General features: G+C 43.3%; 1 protein-coding gene across 2 annotated transcripts in view; it reads left to right on the top strand.

The window, feature by feature from the left end:
- The window catches only part of CASR (calcium-sensing receptor), a 52,306-nt gene that overhangs the window by 11,274 nt on the left and 21,592 nt on the right, over positions 1–19,440 (top strand). For both annotated transcript variants that reach the window (XM_014957150.1, XM_014957149.1), the window contains exon 3: positions 4,383–5,264. In XM_014957150.1, the coding sequence (XP_014812636.1) occupies positions 4,383–5,264 (882 nt within the window). The remainder of the gene's footprint in view (positions 1–4,382; positions 5,265–19,440) is intronic.

Raw genomic sequence — 19,440 nt, 5'->3', positions numbered from 1 at the left:
TGTGTTTAAGGGCCGTTTAGATGCAGTGCTGAGGGACATGGTGTAGGGGAGGACTTTGTAGAGTAGGGTAGATGGTTGGACTCGATGATCCCAAGGGTCTCTTCCAACCTAGACAATTCTATGATTCTATGATTCTATGAAATGCAGTGGCCCTAGCTGTAGGGCTGAGGGGTAACATGATGATGGATCTGTAAGGACATTAAAGAACCAGGACAGGGAACTGCACTGCTGCCTTACACGCTCCATCTCTGTTTCAAACAAAAGAAATTTTCAGTATTGTGTCCAGTTTTGGGCACCTCAATACAAGAGAGATATTGAGGTGCTGGAGCGAGTGCAGAGGAGGGCAACGAAGCTGGTGAAGGACCGATTGCTGTTTGGAGGGGATCTGTAAGGACATTAAAGAACCAGGACAGGGAACTGCACTGCTGCCTTACATGCTCCATCTCTGTTTCAAACAAAAGAAGGTTTAGAAATGCAATGGTCCTAGCTGCAGGAGTACAGGCTTGTAGGGCTGAGGGGTAACATGATGATGAGAAGCACTGGCTTTTAAAGTGGGACACCAGTTTACATGGAAGAAAGCAGTCTACATCCCTCCAAACTTACCATGTCAAATCAAACCATGTATTTTTTATAGTTGGAGATACAAGTCTTCAGGCTCACATTTGCCAGGAATGTATTTGGACCGGTACAGGTATGGGTGGTGGCTGTGGCAGCTTCTCTGTCCCACTCTCTGCCAGTGTGTCCTAACTGCACGCTGGGAGGTTGAACATTAGGAAGGAATTTTTCACCGAAAGAGTGGTCGGGCATTGGAACAGGCTGCCCAGGGAGGTGGTGGAGTCACCGTCCCTGGCTGTGTTTAAGGGCCGTTTAGATGCAGTGCTAAGGGACATGGTGTAGGGGAGGACTTTGTAGAGTAGGGTAGATGGTTGGACTCGATGATCCCAAGGGTCTCTTCCAACCTAGACAATTCTATGATTCTATGATTCTATGAAATGCAGTGGCCCTAGCTGTAGGGCTGAGGGGTAACATGATGATGAGAAGCACTGGCTTTTAAAGTGGGACACCAGTTCACCATGTATTTTTTATAGTCAGAGATACAAGTCTTCAGGCTCACATTTGCCAGGAATGTATTTGGACCGGTACAGCTATGGGCGGTGGCTGTGGCAGCTTCTCTGTCCCACTCTCTGCCAGTGTGTCCTAACTGCACGCTGGGAGGTCTCAAGAGGAGTCCAGTCTCCATGGCTCGTTTGATCTTTGCTATTTCCAATTGTGCCTCAAGGAAAGAACCAGTACAAAATGTAGAGGGTTTCTGGTGGTAGAAATATGTCTTGCTAGCAATTTGCCATCCCCAAACACAAAGCTTCCCAAGCAGCCAGCAACGACACTCAAGTAACAGCAACTTAGTCTAGGAGGACTGGAGTCCTCTAGAGTGGTTTATTCTGTGCACACGAGTAATTTAGGTCAGTCATTGGCAGTTGCCAGCCTTGACAGATTAGTTGTGATGTTACTTCATGGTGGTCACTGTCTAGCCATGCCCAACTCCCACAGAGCCCTCTTAAGCCAGAGCTCAATCATTGCCAGCTACTCTTAGGTCTCTCCACATCTCTGATGATTCACGTAGGTGATCTATAAAGTTGTTGCTTCTGCTCATCAGGTGTGCTGCAGGTTCCTTCTGGGCTGACAGTCTTTTCTTATGCCCTATAGCCTCCAAAACAGGTTTTTTAGAGCATGTGGATATTGCCCCCCCTTGTCCTGAGGTCATCTGTGTGGTGGTGTAGTTGTCCCAGCTCCTGTATGACAGAGTCCTTCTTGCTATCTGGTGACTCTGCTGGGGCCAGTGCCAGCATCCATGGTCCCATCCTTTTGCTTAATGAACTTGTTGCTCTGCCAAGACCTAAGCAGACTATGAGGCTGGCATGTTATAGCTTAATGTTGATGCTCTTGATTTCAGATTTCCACACTGAAGATAACTTTGGAAAAAGCTCTTGGCCTTATGCATTTCTGTGTTGCCTTGTATAGCCTAACATTTCCCGTTCCTCTTCTAAAATGAATATAAGTGCCAGAGCTCACAGGAGTCGTTGCAACAAGATTGTGTCACACTGCACTCTCAGTCTGTTCTGAGGGAATATATTTTTATTTCAGCCAGGGCTCCAACTCCCATCTGCACCACAAGTGAAGAAGGAAGGATTCTTGTCTGGCTGGTACACAGTAATATATCTAGTCTATTTAATGTTATCAGTCTGACTCTCTCATAGGAGTCTGAAAAACTGGACACTCAGCCTTTGAGCAGAGCAAGAATGGTTTAAGCTAAGATCTATACATTGCCCAGAGTAGCATAGGAAGGTGGCATGTAATAAACACCATGATGGCATTTTATATTGTTTTTATATATATATATAAACCCCATGTACATATAACATATATATGTATAAAAAACACTTTATACTGTTAACTTGAGCAGAGCAAGAATGGTTTAAGCTAAGACCATACTTGCCATCTAGACGTTGCCCCGAGTAGCATAGGAAGGTGGTGTGTAATAAACATCATGATGGCATTTTATATTGGTTTTTTATATATATAAAACCCCCGTGTATATATAACATATATACGTATAAAAAACACTTTATACTGTTAATTTACACATCTCATTACCAGGTGAACAAGGGGAGCTGAGAAGGGTTGGTGGGTTGGAATGAACAGAAGAGATGTTTTCAGTTGTCAGGCTTTTCCTTTAAACAGAGAATGGCGTTTGTGCTACGAGGCAGTAGCCTTCTCTAGACGTCACTGAAATGGGTAGATGTCAGGAGGTTCAGTTCCGGCACGAAATCTCAGCCAAATGGTTGAAGTACGACAACTGAAAGTAAGCTTTTGAACTGGGAGTTGTTGGGCAGTATTAGAATACACATTATCGCTGCCATTTTTAGCAGGGCCATTAGCAAATCCATGCTTAATAGAACCTGCATTTCAGTACAAGTTGGAGGTATATTTTACAATTAGTGTAAGGCTCATTATTCATTCCATTGACATCGAAACTAAAAATGTTATGACTCGAGTTCTGTTTCTTGGTATCTCACCTCAGTGTACCCTTACAGCACGTGCGGGAGAGGGGCACCTTGCCTGTACCCCTGGCACTGGGTTTTAGAAGATGAGAGTGGCACTGGGCAGCAGCCTGTCCACGGGGGAGTATAGCTCTGTGAAAGGAGGATTTGCTTCTGTGGCCCTTGAAAATGTACTAGGAGATATCCTTTTCTTTCTTCTTGCAGAAACATTAAATGCCAGAGTTTAAGGAAGTGATAAAGTTTTCTGTAAATTTCCATTTTGTACAAAATGTACTGTTCATAGACTTTTTCAAAGTGAGGGTGGGCCCTAAAGAGTTCAGATACCAATCTCAGATTGCAAAGATAAGTGAATTTTAAAAGTTCTCCAGATCTTTAAGCTATCCTCTTCTGGTTTTAGGGTTTTCTTCCTACTTGTAGAAAATCCAAATTATATCTTAAGACCATATGGCATTTGCTCTGATTAAGAAAAAAATATTTCTTCATAGCTTTAGAAAGGGAAATAAAATCCCATTTCAACTGTAAAACATGGTGGCTTGTGGAGTGTGGAGTGCCTGCTGGCTTCCTTGCTGATTCTGGCCAGCAATGAGGAAATACCGCTAAGGCAGTATTGACCAGCATTACCTTAACACTCCACAGGGTCAAGGCAACTGATACACTTCAAATTCTTCTTACTTCAACTGGCATGGATTGTATATAACCTGCATATGGTGCCTGATGGATCCTAAGGATGGGGACAGAGGTGAGAGGCAAGGAGAGACAGACAGTACTCTTTCTTCAGAGTAGGTCTAGGAGGGCAATACCAGCCTGCTGTCTCATGTCTAGTCCAGGATGGAGGAAGCCTGCATTTTGTCTGAATTATGTGCATTGCCCTTGTTTATCTAAAAGATACATTCTTCTTGTTTCTGGACTTGGCAGGAAGTTCAGCAAGGTACCTGTAGGCCACCTGTACAGGAAGTTCAGCAAGGTACCTGTAGGCCACGTGCTCACTTTGCCATTTCTCCAAGCTAGTGTCAGTGTCTCTTTCTCTCAGATCCTCAACCTTACAGGTGGACATGAGCTTGCTCCAGTCACTCAGGCCCAAGCAGCTGCTCCTGTATGTGTGCCTCTGTAAGAGAGTCACAGCTGCAAGAACATACAGACTCTCAGAGTGGATCATGTGCAACCACAAGCTAAGAATTTGTGGTTGCCAGTGTGGTTGCTCTGCTATCTCTTCATCCCATATGAGGTTACACAGGTTGAGAGTGATGCTAGATAAATGTACACAACTTATTCCCAGGCAGTTCTCTTCATGGTGTGTTTTGCTTGTTCCCTGTGCTCTCACAGGTCAGCTATGCCTCATCCAGTCGTCTCTTGAGCAATAAAAACCAGTTCAAGTCATTCCTCCGCACGATCCCCAATGACGAGCATCAGGCCACGGCGATGGCAGACATCATCGAGTACTTTCGCTGGAACTGGGTGGGAACAATTGCAGCTGACGATGACTATGGCCGGCCAGGGATTGAAAAGTTTCGGGAGGAGGCGGAGGAGAGAGACATCTGCATTGATTTTAGCGAGCTCATCTCCCAGTACTCGGACGAAGAGGAGATCCAGCAGGTGGTGGAGGTCATCCAGAACTCCACAGCAAGGGTGATTGTTGTTTTCTCCAGTGGCCCAGACCTGGAGCCCCTCATCAAAGAGATCGTCAGAAGAAACATCACCGGCAAGATCTGGCTGGCAAGTGAGGCCTGGGCCAGCTCCTCCCTGATAGCCATGCCGGAGTTCTTCCGTGTCATTGGCAGCACCATTGGGTTTGCACTGAAGGCAGGACAGATCCCAGGCTTTCGTGAGTTCCTGCAGAAGGTGCATCCCAAGAAGTCCACCAACAATGGCTTTGCCAAGGAGTTTTGGGAGGAGACATTTAACTGCTATCTCCCTGATGGGTCCAAAAATTCTCCAGCTTCAACTTCCTTCCACAAGGGCCATGAAGAGGGACTGGGAGCTGGAAACGGAACAGCTGCCTTCCGACCTCCATGCACAGGGGATGAGAACATCACCAGTGTGGAGACACCATACATGGACTACACTCACTTGCGGATATCCTATAATGTCTATTTGGCAGTATATTCTATTGCCCACGCCTTGCAGGATATATATACCTGTACTCCTGGGAAAGGACTCTTCACTAACGGATCCTGTGCAGACATTAAGAAGGTTGAGGCATGGCAGGTAAGTCCTTCATTTGTGTGCCTATACAATAGACTTGCAGAAAAAAAGACAAGCTGTCCAGGAGCTCTGATGGTGCCTTTCACAATCCTGGGGCTCAGACACAGCATCAGGCTTCTGGGATGTAGCATATCATTGTGTGCAAGTGAGGTGCACGCTCCCACCCCAGAAGGAATGTCAGGTAAGTTGTGTTAGGTTTGCCTGCAGTGAGAGGGGCTTAAACTAAGTTAAATTTTCTTGCATTCATTACGGGCCAAAACTGCACACACAGACAATTACCACAGCCTGGCTGACGCAAGGTAACCTGATCATATATTGAACCCTTACATAAACAAGAGGGCTTGGAGAGAGCACATAAACAAGGAAAACAGTTTTTAGAGTTCATTTCCTTTGGCAAGCTCTATGTCTTTTGCAATCCCACAGCAATTTTCCATACAGGCCCTATTTTTTTTTTCCACGGTTTTAAGCTTATATAGGATCAAACTAAAGCAGGTTGAGTAATGAAGGAGAATAACATGTGGCTATTGGGCAAATAATAGATACCTGCTTTGATTTAGCAGTGATATTTGTCAACTGATAAAAGGATTATAACGACTCAGTCACATTTACCCATTTGTTTGATGCATTCTGCCCACTGGCATCCGGATGGGATTCTGCCATTTTGTCTTCTGATCCTTTATGAATACTCTATACCTTACCATATGTCTGATTGTGCTATCCGATGTTACTATTCAGTATCAGTTTTTAATATCTGCTGCATTCTTAAATAACAGAATTAGCTTGTAAGGCTAATGTATGCATATATGCCAAATATGTAGCAAATTCTGTTTGCCCAGTTCTGGTCGTCACAGAAAACTTGGAGCCAAACATACTTGAAATCAGAAGAACACAGATGAATATAAGGAGGATCAGATCCCTGTTTGCATGTGTAATTTCCTGTATTTGGGATAGTCTAACCAAGATGAAGGCTAACAGTGCCACAAACTTTGTGGGTGTTGGGTCAGATTTGCACGTGGGAACTGCAGTTTGGTTCCTGTTTTGTCTCAGTCAACTCAAAACCATCAGTCAAATGAAAGTAAAAGGCTTTGTCTTGGCATTTATGGGAAACCTGCATTGCTTTAGGTGCCTGATTTGGGTTTACCAAAACCACTTCACTCGGAGTTGATAAGTGCAGGGTTTGACCCTGGTTTTGGGGAATCCTGTGGTCGCTGGCTCTCGCTGAGGTTTCTGTCTTTCAAAGCCATGCTGCTTTTTGGGAGCTTACGGGCAGAAGTCGGCAGTCACAGACAGATTTAGCTTTCACCAAGTCAGTAAAAATGATCCAGAATAAATATATTTTTAATTTTTTCCCTTATGTCTTGTCAACTTGGAAAGTAAAGCAAGATATTCATACCACAGCTAAGTCAAATAATGTGGTGCTTGTTGAGGATTCCACAATTGGGAAGAACGTCCTCTCATTTCTTTCTGGTACTGAAGGATGGCTGTATCAAAATGTAAGGCATCCTGCTTCTCTGGGCTTGTGGGTATGCCTGCTTGCCTTGAAGGAGGGAATCAGCATCAGCAAAAAAAGTATATGGGGGATAACGACTGGGTAGGAATAGCAGGTGCTACAGAGAAACAGGCTGTATTTGAAATGACCACCATTCTGTGATGTTGGCTGTCAAGCATATTTGATATTTGTGCATCTATTCACTTCATTTCAAAATCAAACACATGAAGAGCAGGTAAATGCCAAGTATGTGTGCACATCTACTTCATATCAGGCATTACGGCTCATTACCCTCGGGAAGCTTTCCTCAGCTCCGGGGGTAATGAGTTCACCTCACAAACATGCATCCTCCAGCATCTCCAGAGAGTGGTTTTCTGATAACCAGGCAGAAGAAAACCTTTCTACTAACGATGCTCAGTGCTTGTTTACTCTTTTCAGAATTGGCTCAAGGGTTTCTTGGTAGGAAGAGACCAAAGAGAGCGAGGATGGTGTTAGGAAGCCTCCACACCTGAGACTGGAAGCAGCAGCTGCTAATAGTGTCTGCAATCACTGACCAGGTGGTGTGTGGGACTGATAAGGTGAACCCGGTGAACTCATGGCTCCATTAGCCTGAGCTCCTGTCCCGAGCAGCCCTTGCCAGCGGGGTCAGTGCCTGCCGAGGATAAATGGTGTGCTCCACAATTTAATTGTGTACCATGTAATATTTTTGCCTTTTAATGCTGTTAACGCATTAACACATATGGTTTATTTGTTGTCTGCTAATTGTTAATTTTATGTGCTCAGAATATAAACCTTTTGGGAGGAATTGCTTTATGTAATTTGTGGAGGGTGCTTGTGGTGTCTGTATATAAAAATAATGGTTTTACCTCAGTGATCAGTTCATTTGAATTGGACGTCAGGAAGCCTAGCACAGAATTTGCCATCTACTATTTAAGAAAGCTCTAAGTATGTTTCAGCACAGGGAGCATGGGAGTTTTACATCTCCCAAGCTGAAATGCCAAACACTAGCAACTTTCTTCTCTACTTATTTATAGCTACTTGTTTAAGAAGTTGCTTACTCCTTTTCTCCACGTGAGTCGGTGCTCTGTGACAGATCCTGTCCACAAACCCAGTCTTGCTTCCTTTTGTTTTGCCAACACCTCTGAAGCTGGCAGTGGGCACCTCCACTAGAGATGGATGGGACTGATCAGCCCAAGCCTGCAGGCAGGCACTGTGCCACTCACCCCATCCATGGACCTGCCCATGGGGTTCAGAAAGTAGAAAATCTGGCACTTTCTACTCTCTGAAAGTAGAAAAACTGGCACTTCTGTACTCTACAGAAAATTGCACGCTTTAACAGGATGTCTGTGCTGCCCTTATTCTGAGCAATGCCTGTGGTTGTCATGTTTTAAGACCCTACTCTGCTGAAAGGCAGAAGATAATCCTGTTGCACACCTTTGCAAGATGCCTGCAAAGAGCAGATAGTGTTCTCTGCATGTGCCATTGTTGTGTCCTGCACAATGTTGATTAGATTAATTACTTCTTTTTGCAGTGTTTTGTTCAGGTAACAAAAAGGTGCGGAGCAGTACAGAACAAAAGGTATAGGCAATTTCTGTCACATTTGGAAATGGCAAAATTTTACAGAAAGCACTAAGGATTCAAGCGCATGACTGCAAATAGTACCACAGAAAGAATCCTCTTATAGGGCTCCCGTTGTCACCTCTGATTATCAGATGCCCATTCTCTTTCACTGGCAGGCTGTGAATTTTTTAGGAGACTGCATTGAGTAGGGCTAATTCTGTGTGTTTCCCTGGTTCATGGATTGGCCTCCCCCAAACACAGGCTCTCCCACAAGCTACACAGTAGCAGTTGGAAGATATGGCAAGAACTAGGACACAGGCTCAGGATTGCTGTATTGATGCTGCCTCTTTGTCAAAATGCCCAGCATCTTTAGCTTGTTTCTCCATAACAACTCAAACAGTCTGGTTTTGAAGCTCTTTTTTTCTTAATATCTTCCTTGATAAGATTTCCCAGGTCCCTCAAGTTCTTTCATTTTCTTGGGTTCTGCTCATGTGGCTATTGCCATGGTCACTTCTGACAGCCCTTTGGCACATTTACAGGAGCCTCTCTGGTGTCTCTCTCATTTCAAATACTGAGTGTTCCTGCAAAAAATAGGAGGAAAACAAGTAAGGCATCCTAATCTGTTCTTCAGATCAAATATTACTTTGTATTCTTTCTGTGTGAGAAGAGGAAAATCCTGTCTTTACTTCAGACACAGTTCACTCCGTGTTTCTGCCCATTCATTTGGCTTCTTGATGATTGCCAACAAGCAGCTGATGGGCCTCTCTGTCTCACAATAAAATGGGGGAGACAGGCTCCTGTGGATTTGAGAAGGCAAAGGTGAGCAGTTACAGGGTCACAGAGCAGAGCATCCTTAGGTGGACTCCCAGACTATTTGCAGGTTGTGGTTACAGTGGAGGCTGTGAACTTCAGCAGGTTCATGAGAGAAAGCTGGGATAGCTCTTCTAGGCACCAAGTAAAAGCATGCTGTGCAGGCTGAAAAATGTGCTGTCCTAATCATGTAAATTATTCTATGCCTAGAAATCTGATTGACCTCAGACTTAGTGAAAAGCTGCCATATGCTGTTTCCACAAAATAAATGCAAATACAAATCAGCTTCACCTAGCAACACCTAAAGTCTTTTATTACACCTGTGTACCTACCAGCCAGCAGTTCCTTCCTCAGCGCTGGTGATACGCATTAGGAAGAGGTAAAAATGGATTGGTGCCTTCTCCAGCTTTACATTTAGGTATGTCTGGCTGGCTGGAAATTGATCCTGCAAGGCTTTAAAGAGGTGAATGATGCCTTAGATGACACACGTCTCTCCAGACCTTTGAGCTTAAGGGCTTATCTAATCAATTTTGTGTCTGTTGAACTATATGGGCCTATCTGAACAATTAAAGTGGTGTATGGAAAACAGCTGCTTGGTGGTATAGAGAATGAAACAGTATCCGAACAGGTATTAACTGCAGCTGATGTGAAAATTAGTCATTTGGGAAGAACTGCAGAGAGAGGAAGCTGCTGAATATCAGGCAACCGCAAAACTTCACCTGGTCTGCATTACAGATGCACTGGAGATACGTTTGTTATGAATAGAAAGCAAGAGTTTCACCCGTGTGCCTTTGTTGTGGGAGACTGAATTGAGACACAGATGATTTGGGTCGCTCACAGAAATGTGGGGGTCCACAGAGCAACCACAGCTATTTCTCCACAAGGGCAGTAACAGGTGATTGCTTATTCATCAGTTTGGAAATAACAACTTGCCCTCAGCTGAGAACATCACTTGGAAGCTTTTCAACTAAGCAGACAATAAATGGAGTATTATTTTGAGGTCTCTGTAACTAAAAGGAGAAAGACTTAACTGAACTTTACTAAAGGGAGGGTCAGGCCTGTAACACCACCAGTAGAAAATGCCCAGGGAAACCATCACCCCAGCAGGGTTGCTGAACTGCATGCAGCAAATACACAACCTCCAGGTTGTGAACTAAGGAGTTGTGTTATTAATTACTTGTAAGAGAATGGCTGAGATTCTTCTGAATCAGGGTAGCACACACTGCTTGATGACAAAAACCACAGTATTCCTGCCCACCCCCAAACATTTTGAATTTTTCATAAAAGTCATTTTTAATATAGTAAATTATATGTTGCATTACAACAAAAGCTGTATTTGAAATGAAGCGGTTTCAAATATTTATGAAGCTCATTTCTACCTTTGTCACTTGGGGAAAAGAAGTCAGTTTTTCAGCCGCTATTGGACCTGGGAATTTTAGGGAATGCTTTATGAGACACCCACATAACATCTCTCTCTGTAGCAACTTCAGATAATAATTATCCCTTGAATTACCAAGACATCAGTATCTTTTACTAAGATATAGAAGGTCTTTGTTACCCAAAAGGATGTATAGTTTCTTCTAGTACTGACCTTTCCTAATGCTACTCATAAATGGAGCTGGTGACAAAGGGCACCTTGAGAGGCCCCTAAAGGCACTCAGAAAGTGAGATGAGAAAACAAATGGATTTATCAAAAATTCAGTTTCATGTTATAAACATTCCTCTGACTTGACTGATTTCCATTTATCCCAAGGTAGGACTGAAGCTAACTTCAAAGGCATGGTAATCATAGCATTGTTTGCTATTTCTTTTCTTTCTGGGTGGTCAGCCATCCTTACAGATGCTTTACTAACCAGCCACATAGTTTTATCCCCGAAGTGAACTTTCATGCACTATGAAGGACTGGTATTGCTCCACACAGTGGGTGAAATTTGAAGGAAGGAGAACAAATTACCTTTTATGTCATTTAAAGGACCTTTTGTCTTGTCAAATGTACACAACTTATTCCCAGGCAGTTCACTTCATGGTGTGTTTTGCTTGTTCCCTGTGCTCTCACAGGTCAGCTATGCCTCATCCAGTCGTCTCTTGAGCAATAAAAACCAGTTCAAGTCATTCCTCCGCACGATCCCCAATGACGAGCATCAGGCCACGGCGATGGCAGACATCATCGAGTACTTTCGCTGGAACTGGGTGGGAACAATTGCAGCTGACGATGACTATGGCCGGCCAGGGATTGAAAAGTTTCGGGAGGAGGCGGAGGAGAGAGACATCTGCATTGATTTTAGCGAGCTCATCTCCCAGTACTCGGACGAAGAGGAGATCCAGCAGGTGGTGGAGGTCATCCAGAACTCCACAGCAAGGGTGATTGTTGTTTTCTCCAGTGGCCCAGACCTGGAGCCCCTCATCAAAGAGATCGTCAGAAGAAACATCACCGGCAAGATCTGGCTGGCAAGTGAGGCCTGGGCCAGCTCCTCCCTGATAGCCATGCCGGAGTTCTTCCGTGTCATTGGCAGCACCATTGGGTTTGCACTGAAGGCAGGACAGATCCCAGGCTTTCGTGAGTTCCTGCAGAAGGTGCATCCCAAGAAGTCCACCAACAATGGCTTTGCCAAGGAGTTTTGGGAGGAGACATTTAACTGCTATCTCCCTGATGGGTCCAAAAATTCTCCAGCTTCAACTTCCTTCCACAAGGGCCATGAAGAGGGACTGGGAGCTGGAAACGGAACAGCTGCCTTCCGACCTCCATGCACAGGGGATGAGAACATCACCAGTGTGGAGACACCATACATGGACTACACGCACTTGCGGATATCCTATAATGTCTATTTGGCAGTATATTCTATTGCCCACGCCTTGCAGGATATATATACCTGTACTCCTGGGAAAGGACTCTTCACTAACGGATCCTGTGCAGACATTAAGAAGGTTGAGGCATGGCAGGTAAGTCCTTCATTTGTGTGCCTATACAATAGACTTGCAGAAAAAAAGACAAGCTGTCCAGGAGCTCTGATGGTGCCTTTCACAATCCTGGGGCTCAGACACAGCATCAGGCTTCTGGGATGTAGCATATCATTGTGTGCAAGTGAGGTGCACGCTCCCACCCCAGAAGGAATGTCAGGTAAGTTGTGTTAGGTTTGCCTGCAGTGAGAGGGGCTTAAACTAAGTTAAATTTTCTTGCATTCATTACGGGCCAAAACTGCACACACAGACAATTACCACAGCCTGGCTGACGCAAGGTAACCTGATCATATATTGAACCCTTACATAAACAAGAGGGCTTGGAGAGAGCACATAAACAAGGAAAACAGTTTTTAGAGTTCATTTCCTTTGGCAAGCTCTATGTCTTTTGCAATCCCACAGCAATTTTCCATACAGGCCCTATTTTTTTTTTCCACGGTTTTAAGCTTATATAGGATCAAACGAAAGCAGGTTGAGTAATGAAGGAGAATAACATGTGGCTATTGGGCAAATAATAGATACCTGCTTTGATTTAGCAGTGATGTTTGTCAACTGATAAAAGGATTCTAACGACTCAGTCACATTTACCCATTTGATGCATTCTGCCCACTGGCATCCGGATGGGATTCTGCCATTTTGTCTTCTGATCCTTTATGAATACTCTATACCTTACCATATGTCTGATTGTGCTATCCGATGTTACTATTCAGTATCAGTTTTTAATATCTGCTGCATTCTTAAATAACAGAATTAGCTTGTAAGGCTAATGTATGCATATATGCCAAATATGTAGCAAATTCTGTTTGCCCAGTTCTGGTCGTCACAGAAAACTTGGAGCCAAACATACTTGAAATCAGAAGAACACAGATGAATATAAGGAGGATCAGATCCCTGTTTGCATGTGTAATTTCCTGTATTTGGGATAGTCTAACCAAGATGAAGGCTAACAGTGCCACAAACTTTGTGGGTGTTGGGTCAGATTTGCACGTGGGAACTGCAGTTTGGTTCCTGTTTTGTCTCAGTCAACTCAAAACCATCAGTCAAATGAAAGTAAAAGGCTTTGTCTTGGCATTTATGGGAAACCTGCATTGCTTTAGGTGCCTGATTTGGGTTTACCAAAACCACTTCACTCGGAGTTGATAAGTGCAGGGTTTGACCCTGGTTTTGGGGAATCCTGTGGTCGCTGGCTCTCGCTGAGGTTTCTGTCTTTCAAAGCCATGCTGCTTTTTGGGAGCTTACGGGCAGAAGTCGGCAGTCACAGACAGATTTAGCTTTCACCAAGTCAGTAAAAATGATCCAGAATAAATATATTTTTAATTTTTTCCCTTATGTCTTGTCAACTTGGAAAGTAAAGCAAGATATTCATACCACAGCTAAGTCAAATAATGTGGTGCTTGTTGAGGATTCCACAATTGGGAAGAACGTCCTCTCATTTCTTTCTGGTACTGAAGGATGGCTGTATCAAAATGTAAGGCATCCTGCTTCTCTGGGCTTGTGGGTATGCCTGCTTGCCTTGAAGGAGGGAATCAGCATCAGCAAAAAAAGTATATGGGGGATAACGACTGGGTAGGAATAGCAGGTGCTACAGAGAAACAGGCTGTATTTGAAATGACCACCATTCTGTGATGTTGGCTGTCAAGCATATTTGATATTTGTGCATCTATTCACTTCATTTCAAAATCAAACACATGAAGAGCAGGTAAATGCCAAGTATGTGTGCACATCTACTTCATATCAGGCATTACGGCTCATTACCCTCGGGAAGCTTTCCTCAGCTCCGGGGGTAATGAGTTCACCTCACAAACATGCATCCTCCAGCATCTCCAGAGAGTGGTTTTCTGATAACCAGGCAGAAGAAAACCTTTCTACTAAAGTCAGTCTCGTTTCCAGCTGTGCTTCTGGCGATGCTCAGCACCTGTTTACTCTTTTCACAATCGGCTCAAGGGTTTCTTGGTAGGAAGAGACCAAAGAGAGCGAGGATGGTGTTAGGAAGCCTCCACACCTGAGACTGGAAGCAGCAGCTGCTAATAGTGTCTGCAATCACTGACCAGGTGGTGTGTGGGACTGATAAGGTGAACCCGGTGAACTCATGGCTCCATTAGCCTGAGCTCCTGTCCCGAGCAGCCCTTGCCAGCGGGGTCAGTGCCTGCCGAGGATAAATGGTGTGCTCCACAATTTAATTGTGTACCATGTAATATTTTTGCCTTTTAATGCTGTTAACGCATTAACACATATGGTTTATTTGTTGTCTGCTAATTGTTAATTTTATGTGCTCAGGGTATAAACCTTTTGGGAGTAATTGGTTTATGTAAGTTGTGGAGGGTGCTTGTGTTGTCTGCTAATTGTTAATTTTATGTGCTCAGAATATAAACCTTTTGGGAGGAATTGCTTTATGTAATTTGTGGAGGGTGCTTGTGGTGTCTGTATATAAAAATAATGGTTTTACCTCAGTGATCAGTTCATTTGAATTGGACGTCAGGAAGCCTAGCACAGAATTTGCCATCTACTATTTAAGAAAGCTCTAAGTATGTTTCAGCACAGGGAGCATGGGAGTTTTACATCTCCCAAGCTGAAATGCCAAACACTAACAACTTTCTTCTCTACTTATTTATAGCTACTTGTTTAAGAAGTTGCTTACTCCTTTTCTCCACGTGAGTCGGTGCTCTGTGACAGATCCTGTCCACAAACCCAGTCTTGCTTCCTTTTGTTTTGCCAACACCTCTGAAGCTGGCAGTGGGCACCTCCACTAGAGATGGATGGGACTGATCAGCCCAAGCCTGCAGGCAGGCACTGTGCCACTCACCCCATCCATGGACCTGCCCATGGGGTTCAGAAAGTAGAAAATCTGGCACTTTCTACTCTCTGAAAGTAGAAAAACTGGCACTTCTGTACTCTACAGAAAATTGCACGCTTTAACAGGATGTCTGTGCTGCCCTTATTCTGAGCAATGCCTGTGGTTGTCATGTTTTAAGACCCTACTCTGCTGAAAGGCAGAAGATAATCCTGTTGCACACCTTTGCAAGATGCCTGCAAAGAGCAGATAGTGTTCTCTGCATGTGCCATTGTTGTGTCCTGCACAATGTTGATTAGATTAATTACTTCTTTTTGCAGTGTTTTGTTCAGGTAACAAAAAGGTGCGGAGCAGTACAGAACAAAAGGTATAGGCAATTTCTGTCACATTTGGAAATGGCAAAATTTTACAGAAAGCACTAAGGATTCAAGCGCATGACTGCAAATAGTACCACAGAAAGAATCCTCTTATAGGGCTCCCGTTGTCACCTCTGATTATCAGATGCCCATTCTCTTTCACTGGCAGGCTGTGAATTTTTTAGGAGACTGCATTGAGTAGGGCTAATTCTGTGTGTTTCCCTGGTTCATGGATTGGCCTCCCCCAAACACAGGCTCTCCCACAAGCTACACAGTAGCAGTTGGAAGATATGGCAAGAACTAGGACACAGGCTCAGGATTGCTGTATTGATGCTGCCTCTTTGTCAAAATGCCCAGCATCTTTAGCTTGTTTCTCCATAACAACTCAAACAGTCTGGTTTTGAAGCTCTTTTTTTCTTAATATCTTCCTTGATAAGATTTCCCAGGTCCCTCAAGTTCTTTCATTTTCTTGGGTTCTGCTCATGTGGCTATTGCCATGGTCACTTCTGACAGCCCTTTGGCACATTTACAGGAGCCTCTCTGGTGTCTCTCTCATTTCAAATACTGAGTGTTCCTGCAAAAAATAGGAGGAAAACAAGTAAGGCATCCTAATCTGTTCTTCAGATCAAATATTACTTTGTATTCTTTCTGTGTGAGAAGAGGAAAATCCTGTCTTTACTTCAGACACAGTTCACTCCGTGTTTCTTGCCCATTCATTTGGCTTCTTGATGATTGCCAACAAGCAGCTGATGGGCCTCTCTGTCTCACAATAAAATGGGGGAGACAGGCTCCTGTGGATTTGAGAAGGCAAAGGTGAGCAGTTACAGGGTCACAGAGCAGAGCATCCTTAGGTGGACTCCCAGACTATTTGCAGGTTGTGGTTACAGTGGAGGCTGTGAACTTCAGCAGGTTCATGAGAGAAAGCTGGGATAGCTCTTCTAGGCACCAAGTAAAAGCATGCTGTGCAGGCTGAAAAATGTGCTGTCCTAATCATGTAAATTATTCTATGCCTAGAAATCTGATTGACCTCAGACTTAGTGAAAAGCTGCCATATGCTGTTTCCACAAAATAAATGCAAATACAAATCAGCTTCACCTAGCAACACCTAAAGTCTTTTATTACACCTGTGTACCTACCAGCCAGAAGTTCCTTCCTCAGCGCTGGTGATACGCATTAGGAAGAGGTAAAAATGGATTGGTGCCTTCTCCAGCTTTACATTTAGGTATGTCTGGCTGGCTGGAAATTGATCCTGCAAGGCTTTAAAGAGGTGAATGATGCCTTAGATGACACACGTCTCTCCAGACCTTTGAGCTTAAGGGCTTATCTAATCAATTTTGTGTCTGTTGAACTATATGGGCCTATCTGAACAATTAAAGTGGTGTATGGAAAACAGCTGCTTGGTGGTATAGAGAATGAAACAGTATCCGAACAGGTATGAACTGCAGCTGATGTGAAAATTAGTCATTTGGGAAGAACTGCAGAGAGAGGAAGCTGCTGAATATCAGGCAACCGCAAAACTTCACCTGGTCTGCATTACAGATGCACTGGAGATACGTTTGTTATGAATAGAAAGCAAGAGTTTCACCCGTGTGCCTTTGTTGTGGGAGACTGAATTGAGACACAGATGATTTGGGTCGCTCACAGAAATGTGGGGGTCCACAGAGCAACCACAGCTATTTCTCCACAAGGGCAGTAACAGGTGATTGCTTATTCATCAGTTTGGAAATAACAACTTGCCCTCAGCTGAGAACATCACTTGGAAGCTTTTCAACTAAGCAGACAATAAATGGAGTATTATTTTGAGGTCTCTGTAACTAAAAGGAGAAAGACTTAACTGAACTTTACTAAAGGGAGGGTCAGGCCTGTAACACCACCAGTAGAAAATGCCCAGGGAAACCATCACCCCAGCAGGGTTGCTGAACTGCATGCAGCAAATACACAACCTCCAGGTTGTGAACTAAGGAGTTGTGTTATTAATTACTTGTAAGAGAATGGCTGAGATTCTTCTGAATCAGGGTAGCACACACTGCTTGATGACAAAAACCACAGTATTCCTGCCCACCCCCAAACATTTTGAATTTTTCATAAAAGTCATTTTTAATATAGTAAATTATATGTTGCATTACAACAAAAGCTGTATTTGAAATGAAGCGGTTTCAAATATTTATGAAGCTCATTTCTACCTTTGTCACTTGGGGAAAAGAAGTCAGTTTTTCAGCCGCTATTGGACCTGGGAATTTTAGGGAATGCTTTATGAGACACCCACATAACATCTCTCTCTGTAGCAACTTCAGATAATAATTATCCCTTGAATTACCAAGACATCAGTATCTTTTACTAAGATATAGAAGGTCTTTGTTACCCAAAAGGATGTATAGTTTCTTCTAGTACTGACCTTTCCTAATGCTACTCATAAATGGAGCTGGTGACAAAGGGCACCTTGAGAGGCCCCTAAAGGCACTCAGAAAGTGAGATGAGAAAACAAATGGATTTATCAAAAATTCAGTTTCATGTTATAAACATTCCTCTGACTTGACTGATTTCCATTTATCCCAAGGTAGGACTGAAGCTAACTTCAAAGGCATGGTAATCATAGCATTGTTTGCTATTTCTTTTCTTTCTGGGTGGTCAGCCATCCTTACAGATGCTTTACTAACCAGCCACATAGTTTTATCCCCGAAGTGAACTTTCATGCACTATGAAGGACTGGTATTGCTCCACACAGTGGGTGAAATTTGAAGGAAGGAGAACAAATTACCTTTTATGTCATTTAAAGGACCTTTTGTCTTGTAGAATTAAAAGAGTGATCTCCCCACTGGAGCAGAAGCAGTACTTTGCACAGAAAAGACTTTTTTCTGTGTCTCTAGGAGGAATTACATGAAGGTTACTTAGGAATTGTAGAAATCAAAGCCTTGACATGAGATTTCTTTCTTGGCCAAGACTTATATTGATAAAGGAAATGGAAAAACCAGTTTTAAGCTAGTAGCCAAGTGGAACGTGTGCCCAAACACAGTAACAGTGAATCCCCTGGGACTTTAGTTGACCATTGATGGGATCTGTGACTGTGCTTGTAACAGATGCCCATTCTAAATGCCTGAAACGGTTGCATGAGTTCAGTCAACTCAGTGTGACTATAGGAAACTTTAGGACTTTTTTTTTTTTTTTTTTTTTAATAGTAGTTCCTGATTAGATTATAAATAACCATTGAACTCAGGTTTGAGGAATGACCATTGTTTTTTTGAAAAAAGGGACATCAGGTATGCAGTATCAGTTGGTTCTCATTGTAACAAGAGAGAGGCAGCTTACTCAAGTATTGAAGTAATTCATCCTGTATTTCCAAATAGGAAAGAGTTTACAGTCAAAAGCTATGACTTCCTCCTGGCCTAGAGAAAGGCAGAGTTCTTCAAATCAGTATCAGCAGTGTTCTGTGCAGGATGCAATTTCAGACATTGTTGGGACTTGGAAGAGACAGATCCACAAAGGGCTATTAGAAGAAAGTGACAGCAAATGGGTGCACAGAGACACATATAAAGATTCATTCTCTGCACAGCTGGGTAGAGATGGCATTAAACACCTTCTAGAAAAGACATTTCAATCAGGTTTTGATTATGCAAGACATTATATGTGACTTATGCTACTTGAAAACACTGAGCTTGCAGGATAACCATTGGCTCTATTATTAGCTTTATTAATCAGGCAATTAATTATGTATTATTTAGAATTAAATTTAGACTTAAATTAATAAAAAGAGCCCTATCTTAAGCTTCTAGATACTTTGCCATAACAGTTATTGTGCAGTATGATGACCTCCCAAGAGCACTAAAACATCGTTTACTCAGTCAGGATTTCTGCCAATAGAGCCTTCCCCATTTGTACACACAGCACCCTGGGCCATTGTACCCACTGGATTGCTCCATATTATATTTGTTACAAGTGAAAAACAAAGCAATTATGGCACTGAATCTAGATTAGGTGGCCGTGATGGTTCTTTCATATTGTGGCTGTAGATAAAGACAACAGCATAAAAAGTACAGTACAAAATACCATCTAACAACACTGACAGCTCGCACTGTACCTGTACTGTTCATTGCCTTTGTCTGTCCAAAGACCATCTCTCTCCACAAAACCTTAGCAGGCACCTAAAAAAATGTTCAAATGGAGTCACTTTCCAAATGATCACGCAGTTTGAAATCCTTTGTACAATAAACTGTAAAT

This window comes from Calidris pugnax, unplaced genomic scaffold (assembly GCF_001431845.1).
Source record: "Calidris pugnax isolate Ruff unplaced genomic scaffold, ASM143184v1 scaffold225, whole genome shotgun sequence".
Taxonomy (NCBI): domain Eukaryota; kingdom Metazoa; phylum Chordata; class Aves; order Charadriiformes; family Scolopacidae; genus Calidris; species Calidris pugnax.
Note: the sequence above shows the minus strand (reverse complement) of the source record. Positions and strands in the feature narration are given on the sequence as shown.